Raw genomic sequence first — 11,488 nt, 5'->3', positions numbered from 1 at the left:
GTGTGCGATGATGACCGCTGCTGCCGATTTGTTCATGGTCTTGAGCCTAAGCGAGGGGCAGCACCCTTAAAAAATTTTTTTCAGACAGTCACAGACTGTCCATAGACTTCTCCCTATAAAGTCTGTAGACTCTATATGTACAAATCCTGGAGAACAACCTACAGGCAATACAAATGATATCGACAGTATGCAGACAATCTATAGATTTATGGCCATCCACGTTTAGTAGACCTTTGTCTAAAGACAGTCATAGACTATGAATAGAGAAAAAGAAGTATCTACAAGAAGGCAATAGAGTCTATAAGAAGTCTATAGACTGCCTACAGACCATTTTTATAGGGGCTGTATTGCAGAACGTGGCTCTTCGTGATGCCGCCGGAACCACAGCCGACTTCCAAGAGCGGCTGGTCGCTTCTTGGAGGGTTTTTGAACTCGACTTTTTTTAAGGGAAATTATGCTTCCTCTCTCCGGCTACTCCTGGAAGCGGGCGTAGGCGTCATCATTTAAGGAAGCGGTTCAAGACTGTCTTGCATTGCCTGACATCTGTTGCTGTTCCAATAATCCAGTTTCCAGCCATCGGTTATTGACGAGACTCGTCTTGGGAAATGTAGCAAGTCGCAGCTCTGAGATGCGCTGTGGAGAAATTTTTTTACATGAGCACACTCTAGTCGATAACTAACTACAGAGAGTTCAAGTATACGCCATCATCGTAAACCTCTAACATCGCAACGCCGTGGCTGGTATCATCAAGGCCGTGAAAACAACTGGGTTCTTGCGAGAGTTGTCTTATCGGAAGCAACTTGAAAGAAAAATAGCAATTTCATGCAGCTTCAGGTTTTCGAATCACCACAGGTGACAGAATGTATTTCTTAAAGTGATTTCGAATATCGGTTTTCAGCAAGCTTTTTCTGGTGGCGAAATGCTAGAGGCCCGTGTACTGTGCGACGTCAGCGCACGTTCAAGAACCTCAGGTAGACGAAATTATCCGAAGCCCTCAACTACGGCGTCCCTAATAACCTAAGTCGGCTTGGGACGTTAAACCGTATAAACCAAACTGTTCTATTTGTAGTACTCGAGAAAGCATGACATTCCGTTCGGGCTTTCTCGAGTACCACATATATAACAGTTTGGTTGGCACGACATTCCGTTATGGCCTGGAGTAGCATGCTAGGCTAATAACCAGGCAGACCTCTCCTTTATTCATAAAGTCTCTCTCTTTCCGTTAGGGCGTAAAGGATCCAGTGGAGAGAAGGATCCCTCAGTTCTTTCACTCTGCGTTTCGTAATTGCTACATTATCTTCAGCGACGTGTCGTCAGTCAATTTATGGCTGCATGCTTTTACGGATTTATATAGACTGCTTGCTCAAATAAAAGCAGCTTAAGCGCCCCAGATTGCTGCGATTACAAGAAACAGAGGTTCTGCGGTTGGCTAGAAGATAAATTTCTCAGCAACAGTCCGAGTGCCATTCATCATATTTCCCCAGAATAGCCTTAAGGAGGGTGGCCCTGTTAAGGAGAAGGGCTCTGTCTCCCACCATTTATAAAAGTGGTCTAATGACTTTTTTATAGACACTATTGCCTTGCTATAGATATGTCCTTTTGCACATTCATATTCTTCAGCATCTCTGTAAAAAAAAGCCTACTAAAAGTATATTATCATAAATGTACAGATTGTCGACAGCTGCCTATAGGATTTGTATTGCTTGTGAACTAGTCTATAGGATTTGTCTAGAGGAAATCTATAGACTTTACAAAAGTTTATGGATAGTCTATAGATTTGACAGAATATTTTAAGGGCAAGGCCAGCAATGTCGGCAGATAAGAGTAGTGGAAAACGGGATTTGCATCCCGCATGATATCAAAGAAATCTCGATACGGGACTTGGGAGAGTCGCTACGTGTTTTCGTGCCATCAATATTAGAAGACACTCAACCTGGCCTCAAAGACACATGAAAGTAGTACTGACAAAAACTCTTTATTGCAGCTGGTGGCTTTCAGGTTTGTACAAGTATTTCTGGTTAAAATGATACAAAAGGACAGCAATTTGTTCTTAGCAAACTCTTAATTACGAAGCCTTTTGTCTGTTTCAAGAGGCTGAGCTTAGGAAAAATAATGGACCGTCTTGTTTTGTTTGTTTTTAAAATTTTATTTCAAGAGCACGCTTACAGTTTCTGTTCTACTGTTAGCGAGCCTAAAAGCTTGTTCTCACTGTGTTGTTCATGAACATAAAAGTACGCGCATACGAAGAAGAACGCTAGTTTAGGGTACCTGCTTGGCGTAGCCTTCACGGTGGAGCGTATCCCCTCTAGTAAAAGTTCTTTATAAGTAAAAGAGATTTCGCTCCACTTTTTATCACCTGAATCTCATCGATAAGCCAGGCGGTTTTTGGGAGGTGTATTCATTTCTGAACAAGATGTTCATCCAATGGAGCGGTCTCTCCATATCACTGTTTATGTTTATTGAAATACCGGTTCCCGATAATAAAAATGGGCAATGCCTTTTTAAATTCGTTTGCCTTGCTGCCTTGGGATAGCGTAACGGCCCCATTTAGACAGATAGGTTGTTTTCTGAAGAACGGTGCGTTATATGCACACATGGCACTGACACTGCTACAGAGACATTATGAATAGAGAAATTGTTGGACTCAACTTTTGTTTTATATCTAATACATATTGTTACCAAGAAGACGAAGCTGGCAGTGGATCGGGACGGAGCGCTCGCGCTGGACCAGCGGCCACTAAATCATCTGTTGTCCATCGTTCATCACGTCTCATTCTTCGGCTGGCCACCACGTAACATTTGATGTGAAGTGCGGGGGTCGCTTCATCGCCATCCTGGTCCCGGAGCTTCGGTGTCCTGCGCCTGCCGTGGACGTCGGCCGTGAGTACCTGGTCCGCCCTGCCCTGCCGTGCCCCAGCCCGCCCGACGTGAACCGAGCTCGCCGCTCACCCCAGCCCAGTCCCCCGCCCGGACCACAAGACACGACGAAGTGACAACGTTGCCGCGACCAGAATGACCCGACCGACCCAAGATCCTGCCCACTCGTGAGGACACCGCCCCCCTGCCCCTGTCGCTCGGTGCGTCCAAGGACCTCAGCCGTCAGCCCCTGGCACCCTACGGCCCGGATGCTTCGTGGACCGAGACTCATTCGCCTATCGTCTCATCCACCCTGGCGCCCAGCACTTCACTACATTGCCACTTGTTTTCTTCCCTGAAAGACCGTCACCATTTCGCCCATCCTTTCATTGACGTCTTCTATTTACGTTCGGGACGATCGCTCGGTGGCCCCGGGTAATGTTAACAAGAAGACGAAGCTGGCAGTGGCGCGGGACGGAGCGCTCGCGCTAGGCCAGCGGCCATTAAATCATCTCTTTTTCATAGTTCATCACGCCTCATTCTTTGGCTGGCCGCCATGTAACAATATTATTAATATCTTTCTTGATATTGCGCCTATATATTTGATATTGTGCCTGTATCATTGCTAATTTCTTAAAATTGGGAAAACTGCCTGCAACGTCTACGTTAAGCATTGTCCTCCAGTCCACAGGAGCCTATCGAGTGGAGCCGCCGCGGTGGCTCAGTGGCTATGGTGCTCGGCTGCTGGCCCAAAAGACGCGGGTTCGATCCCGGCCGCGGCGGCTAGAATTTCTTTGGAGGAGAAATTCTAGAGGCCCGTGTGCTGTGCGATGTCAGTGCACGTTAAAGAACCCCTGGTGGTCGAAATTTCCGGAGCCCTTCACTACGGCGTCTCTCATAGCCTTAGTCGCTTTGGGACGTTAAACCCCACAAAACCAAAACCAAACCAACCTATCGAGTGGCGCGAAGAGCATAAAAAGTAAATGGTAGGCTGCAACCCGTTGCAGTTGTCGTTCCAATCTCCATCAAGGCATTCATCCACGCCTTCTTGAACTCAGAGTAATCTTCAGGTGGGAGTCGAGCTTCAAGGCCGTAACTCATGGCAACAAAGTCTGAAAAGCGCAAGAAAAAAGGAACAGTCTTAGTAAGGGCAATAATAAGTATTTAGTAAAATACAGCAGTGGCTGAGTAGTGGTTAGAACATGCGCCTCGTATGCATGTGTTCCGTGGCTCAGTTTCCAATCACACCTGGCGCCCACCGGTTATCCAGTAAGCGCAAGATTTTCCTTGGCGTGGCGCGCAGTTTATCTGGGGTGTAAAGCTTGGAAGATGGGTCTTCGATCCAACCTTGTGCACAGGGAAGCGCAATGAGTAAGAAAAGGAAAGAGTAAAGCAGGTGACAGTGGGAGCCGAACTTATTGCAGATAAAACGAATATGGCCGACCACTTCAATAAATATTTCCAATCTGTATTCGCAAGAAACACGAGCCAAAGCGACGCACACGACAAAGCACATTCTCGTGAAACGTCTATCGATGCTATCAGCTTTACTCAAAGCGGCGTGTTTCAGCAGCTGATACAATTGGACGAAAAAAAAGCTATCGACCCGGATGGAATACCTACATTCTTCTTGAAACGGTATGCTGAATGGATGTCCTTCTACTTGGTAATTATATTCCGAAAATCACTCGTAACTCATTATCTGCCACAAGACTGGCGCACTGCCATTGTTATACCCGTATTTAAAAGTGGCAATCGCACACTTATGAACAACTATCGGCCTGTGTCACTTACTTCAATCTGCTGTAAGGTAATGGAACATGTTATTGCGAAACATATTATCATTTTTTTGGAAACAAACGGACTACTTTCTGAATGTCAGCATGGCTTCCGTCGAGGGTTTTCAACGGTGACACAGTTAATTGAGACAATACATGACCTTTCTAAAGCTATAGATGATCGGGGACAGATTGATGTTATTTGTGTAGATTTTGAAAAAGCCTTTGATAAGGTTCCTCATGACAAATTACTCCTGAAAGTGCGAAGGGCTGGCATTAATGGAGACATCCTTAGATGGATAGAAGCGTACTTGGCGAAACGCAAAGAGGCGGTACGTGTTGACAATTGCGAGTCTGGCTTTTTGGATGTGTATTCTGGTGTACCACAGGGTTCTGTGCTGGGGCCATTGCTATTTCTAGTTTATATCAATGACGTAGTATGTGCTGTTGGAAATTCTGTTAAACTGAAACTATTTGCGGATGATTGCCTCATTTATGCACCTGTCACATGTGAAGGAGATCAGATTAACATTAACCAAAACCTGCAGGCTTTTGCTCTTTGGTGTGAGAAATGGGAAATGAAAATCAACTTCAATAAGACCACATTTACCCATATAACTAACAAACGAAATATAATTTCTTTTCAGTACAGTATTGCAGGTCACGATTTGGTTAATGTTAGTACATTCAAGTATCTGGGGGTGTCGATTTCTCACAACCTAAGTTGGCACAATCATGTCGAAAATGTTTGTGCGGTGGCACATAGAAAACTGTGTTTTCTAAGAGGAAGGTTGGGGAGAGCAACGAAAGATGTCAAACTTTTAGCATACGAATCTCTCATCCGGCCTTCCCTAGAATATGCATCTGTAGTATGGTCTCCTCGGCAGAAGGTTCTTTCAACGGAAATAGAAAAGATTCAAAGACGTGCAGCGAGATTTATTTGTTCAAAATACAGGAAAACAGATTCGGTAACGGAGATGTTATACTCATGTAGTCTAGAAACATTAGAAAAAAGACGTAAAAGGCAGAGATTAAAAATACTTTACCAAATCATTCACGGAGAAATTAACATCAATAAAGAAAAATATCTGCAGCCTCCAGGTAGACTAAGCTCCCGCCTTAACCACCACAAAGCAATTCGGCCATACTTGACACGAACTAACGTCTTTCGCTGCTCATTCTTTCCGGATGCTATTGAGCACTGGAATAAACTGCCCGCTCACGTTGCTGAGTCTACAGGTGTAGCGGCATTCTTGAATGCACTTGGGGATTCCGTCTAGGCATGGGATTCTTGTAGATGGGCGCGTAACTGATTGTCCAATATTGCTTTTTGTATAGCAGGTGGTTCTACAGTGGTGTGAACTGTGTTGCGTTTCAATGCTCTCTTGTATTGTATGCTCAAAGAAGCTTGTTCATTCATGGTTATATATGCATTTTTTTTGTCTCTTCACTTTCCCTCCCTGTAATGACCCTCAAATGAGGGTTGACAGTATTCATAAATAAATAAAATAAATAAATGTTCCATGAATCTTTTTGGCCAGGTTGCTAGAGAGCCATTAAAACTATTCATCATCAGCAAGGGCTTACATGCGCATATGGACAACTATGAGGTTTTTTCACTGAACTTTTTTCCTCCTGCATCGGAACAGTTTTGAAAGTAATCGTAAAGAGCGGTTAGCAGAAGCGCCACTTCTAAGGACAGGGCGTACAGATCAATATGTGGAAATAGAGGTGTAAATAGAGTTGGATGTAAGACTTGGCTATCCTATACTTTTGCGCAGATGTTTCAAGGAGATCATCTGTGTGTTCGATATAGCGATTAATTGGAAATATCCCGGTTCAATATATCCTGTCTAGACTGTTTACTACAAATGACGGCATTTCCTAGGGGGGAAATGAACATGGACGGTCTTGAGTTAGAGGAGACATAGAAGCCCGCGCTGACTGGTTAAATGTTGTTTTAGATAAAAGGGCCTTAAAGGTACTAAATTTGGCAGGGTTCCGACTGAACAGCACATAGGGCTCCTTACCCACAGCAGTTTCGGCATCCGGAAATACCCAATCACTTTTGTATACTTGGCAGTCGAGGCAGCGCAGCCCGGCTTCTGTAACTAGGCCTCGTAATTCAGATTCCAGCTCTGCAAGAGATTTCTTGCACTCCAAGAAGTGCATGTCACAATAAATTTTCCTGGGGTCCTGAAAAGGTCAAAACGGCGAGTTGTCAAAGCAGGATTTGCCCTCATCATATATACATATATTTATACCACGTTGCTTAAAACGACTTGGGAACGACATCTGTAATAACCCTTTTGCCGCCGTGGTGGCTCAGTGGCTATGGTGCTCGGCTGCTGACCCAAAAGACGCGGGTTCGATCCCGGCCGCGGCGGCTAGAATTTCTTTGGAGGAGAAATTCTAGAGGCCCGTGTGCTGTGCGCTGTCAGTGCACGTTAAAGAACCCCAGGTGGTCGAAATTTCCGGAGCCCTTCACTACGGCGTCTCTCATAGCCTTAGTCGCTTTGGGACGTTAAACCCCACAAAACCAAACCAAACCTTTTGGGGAATGGATACCTCAGTGGTTACGGCGCTCGGCTGCTGACCGGAAAGACGCGGGTTCGATCCCGGCCACGGCGGACGAATTTCGATGAAGGCGAAATTCTAGAGGCCCGTGTACTGTGCGATGTCAGTGCACGTCAAAGAACCCCAGGTGGTCGAAATTTCCGGTCCACTATGGCGTCTATCATAGCCTGAGTCGCTTTGGGACGTTAAACCCCAAAAAACCATAAACTTTTTAGAGAAGTCACGCCGTTGGTGGCATCGTCCACATATTTCCCCTTATGGACTTCCTCTCCCATCTCCCCCTGGCCCTTGTCTCTCAATGCGCTTGACGTGCCCTGGAGGGGTGGCCTAGTGTTAATTCAGGCTGGCGTCGAGCTTTAACGAGGGGTGAGATAAGGGGATAATGCAGCTTCAATGCGGGGAGAACATTGGTTTGGGCGGTGCCCTATCGCTCATAACTGAAGTGCGCGCCGACTGAGGTGAGCGACACGGGCGCTTTCTGAAATGCGCTGCGGATCGAGCATTTTCAGGCGTGGGGGATCGTGTTAGTTGGTAATTCATGACAGCTAAAAACCGCAGCGCAAATTAAATTTGAGACAGGGACGAAGATGGACACTACAGTACTGAGGTACCCCTTATAAAAATGGTTTACAGACAGTCTGACTTGTTGTAGACTCTATTGCCTTCCTATAGATATTTCTCTTTTTCTATTCATAGTCTATGGACCGTCAAAGAAAAAAAGTCAACCAAAAGTGTATGGCCGTAAATCTATAGATAGTCTATAAACTGTCTGCAGTATTTGTATTGCCTATAGACTGTTCTCTAGGATTTGTCTACATAGTCTATAGAGTTTATAGTCTATAGACTGCCTAAAGTTTTTTTTGTAAGAAGTGTCCGTCTTTTCTTCGACCCCATCTCAAAGTTGCGCCGAGTTCTTTAGACCGAGCATTATAGTGTAGTATTCGACGTCTTAACCATTGAAGCGTTGTTGCTATGATACTTTTGCTGTGAACTTGCTATGACAATGGCAAAATATTTTTCTTGGGGGGGGGGGGGGGGGGGGGGGAAGGGGGGGAGGGGGGGAGAGGATATCATGAAACATGTTTGGTTTAGATGAATTCTACCAAATGGAGTATACTAGAGTTGCTACCGCCTCTATGTTACATTCTAGAAGCAGTGGCAAAAAATTCATTAATGATTAAGATAATTAGATGGTGAAAACTGGTGACTTACTTTGTGTCCCACTGGCCGCATAACTTATGTACCACTAAGCGTCTAACGGTAAGAAACCTGTAACAATTAATTTCGAACACCCTTTACTTGTCACTCAAGCGGAACGATAGGGCGACACACTGGAGTGCTGTATAAAGTGGTGTTGGATAGGAATGCCAAAACGTATTAAAAAGTACGACGGCTGCTGCAAAGGCAAGAATTCTTAGAATCGCAGTCATAACACGAATAAGAGCGTGAGTATTTGGGTTTCCACACAGTGCAGAAGCGATGTGTAGTTAACGTCGTAGTAGCATTTCCCTTGCCTTTGACATTTAATACGCGAAAGAAGACTGCCTTAAAGCTTTTTCTATTTATGCTAGACCTATGACAGCTTGATTTACGAACTGAATAAAAGTTAACTGCCTGACTTGTACTAAAAACGCAAGGCGCTAGATCACAGTCTAACCTCTCCTAATGCGGTAGAATGTCATTAAAGAATTAGTAATATATAATGCTATCGTTTACTGCTCTTTCAAGGAGGATAACCTAGATTTTTTAGAAAAAAAGAAAATTGAGACGAAATCAGCGGTAATAAAAAACGGCTTATTGCTCACAGGTATCGAAGGTGTCCACTTGGATGTCAAGTATACTTCGAGCCACGCACTCATCAGTGGTGCCTGTAGGCAGCCGGTCACAAAACACTCGCCGTCGTCCACTAGTAAGCGGCGCACGTTATTGTAGCCCGCTTTCTTACTCTTTAGGTAATGGAAGGTGAGGAATGAGTAGACGCGGCTGAAACGTCCGTACTTCTTCGCGAAGCTCTCCACATCCCCCGTCTCAATATCGAGGACGTCGTAATAGATACTCGGATGCTGCGACGTCTTCCTTGCCACCTCGATCATACTAGGCAATTTGTCTATAGCCACGAGCCTAGTGCAAGGCGAGCAGTGCTGCAGAACGTGGCTTTTTGTGAAGGCACCGGGACCACAGCCGACTTCCAGATGCTGCTGGTCAGGTCTAGGAGTGTCCCTGAACATGGCTTTTTGGAGGGCATTCAGGTTTTCTCGCGCTGGGTACTCCTGGAAACAGGCGTAGGCCTCTGCTTTTAGGGAGGTGCTTCTTGCTTCCATTGCACTGCCTTGGTGGATGAGACGTCCCACTTGGTCAGCTATATCGACGTCCTAAGATGCCAGTTCCCAGTCGTCACCTGAGCAGGAGTCGGGCTTTGGGGCAGGGCAGTAGTTTGCAGCACTGAGAAGCGGTAGGAATGAAATCTCCCCCGTGCTATGGCGATGCTTCTGATCAAACTTTTCTGTTTCGTGTACGTGTACTCTATTACCGTCGACCTATTACCGTCATGGTCGAGTGGCCGCTTTGCGCGGATGTGAGCCCTTGGACACGTCGGCTCACGCCGCGCAGGTGTCGACGATCCCGTACAGGTGTTTCGATTTTGAGAGCCTACGTTTCGAACTGGACTGTAAAGCCAGCATTTGCGGTGTATTTCGATCATTTCTTGTAACTTTAAAAGGGGCGATTACACTCAATACCGGACATTACCTGCGTATTGAAAGTGATTTATCCAACGTTAGAGGTTGATTGCTCGGAATTTGAGTTCATTGGAAGCGGTGAATATTTTTGAAATGAATTCTTTTGCCCGGCTTTTTCCAGTTTGCTCGACAGGCAGTTTTTCATCGCTAACGTCAGAAGGGGATGTCAGCCAGTGCGCGCCGCGGCACGCCTCCATGATGTGCAGCTGTGGGCACGGCTTAGGCGGCCGCTGCTCGCAGTTTGTTTTATTTAGCTAAATAAAAATCGCTTTTGATTTTTTGGCTCTTTCGTGAAGCCGACAGCATGGTATGCCAGTTCAGTGACCTTTGCAGAAGCGGACATATTCGTGAGGCCAGTCTTCAGACCGCCGAAAGAGACAATACTGCCGAGGGTGAAGGATTCTTAGCTGCATGCATTTCTGAAGAAGTGGTTGTGTGTGTGTCAGTAGAAGGCGCATTATTTTTTTGCTGCCAGAACCCTATTGCAACACCAAGCTCCAGCAGAAAACAGAGTTCCAGCGCCATGTCAGGTAATCAGCCGAGTGGGATGTTGGGCACTGAAGCGCTGTGCAGGGTTGCCGTTGGGCGCATTTTAAAACTAGTTGCAACTTGAGCTTAAAATAGACAGCCCATTTAATCCTAGCGCCAAATTTGTAGCCGAATACAAAAGGAGCAATAATACGAATGAAAAAAGAAAAGTGGGGAAAAATTAGAGCTAGAATGCTAAAATATGTATGCACTCTTAGGATATGCGCCCAAATGTTGTAAATATAATTATTGCCATGTAAACTGGGGAGCAAAACGCAATAAACCTTAAAACACACTCACATAAAAAGAAACAGAACAAAGAGTAGGCGGGATGTGAAGCTGAACCAATCATCAAAAGTGGCTGTAAGTCTGTTTTTTTGTCAGATTTTCCATAGGCGTCCCTGATTGAAGCAGTAATTTGGAAAACCTATAATTTTGATGAAACAAGAGACCCGTAATACCGGTCCTATTTACGGGTTTTTCACGTGCTGCGCGATCCAAGAAGAAACATGTGTTAGTGATATTTTAAGTGCTCCCCCATGACTGTATGCTTTTCTTGCATTATGAAGTCTCCTTATCCCCAATAAAAAAAAATGCGAGGCAACCATAATTCGTGCTACCGCAAAAAATAGTTTCTGCGGTCTGAGAGGTGACAGATGACGTAGCACAATAACTAGAGCAACCTATCGGCGCTCTCGTGAGATGACCTGAAGCAGGAGCGCTGTATTAAATCTAGAAAGGTCAGCAATGTCTCTGTATAAGCGTGGCAGGAAATAAGATATGCATCCCACATAAATTGTTAATCTTGATCTACTGCTTTAAAATTTCACCAGCGCTGCGACTAGGAACAAGAAACAGAGAAGGAAGACAAGGACAAGCGCTTGTCCTTGTCTTCCTTCTCTGTTTCTTGTTCCTAGTCGCAGCGCTGGTGAAATTTTAAAGATGTACCAACTAGCTCAAACCACCATTTTGCTCCAGATCTACTGCTGTGGACTGACATGGCATCTTTTC

General features: G+C 45.3%; 1 protein-coding gene across 1 annotated transcript; it reads right to left on the bottom strand.

Moving 5' to 3' along the window:
• Nucleotides 1-3,807: 3,807 nt before the first annotated feature.
• Nucleotides 3,808-9,532, bottom strand: LOC149348783 (4-vinylphenol methyltransferase 2-like). Its single transcript, XM_089585905.1, has 3 exons — nucleotides 9,017-9,532; nucleotides 6,665-6,830; nucleotides 3,808-3,968 (listed from the first exon to the last, which is right to left on the bottom strand). The coding sequence occupies exons 1-3, from the start codon at nucleotides 9,530-9,532 to the stop codon at nucleotides 3,808-3,810; spliced, it is 843 nt and encodes a 280-aa protein (XP_089442031.1).
• Nucleotides 9,533-11,488: the final 1,956 nt, after the last annotated feature.

Source organism: Amblyomma mixtum, chromosome 4, assembly GCF_055824585.1.
Source record: "Amblyomma mixtum isolate Tamu chromosome 4, ASM5582458v1, whole genome shotgun sequence".
NCBI classification, from domain to species: Eukaryota; Metazoa; Arthropoda; class Arachnida; order Ixodida; family Ixodidae; genus Amblyomma; species Amblyomma mixtum.
This window is presented reverse-complemented; position numbering and strand designations above follow the sequence as displayed.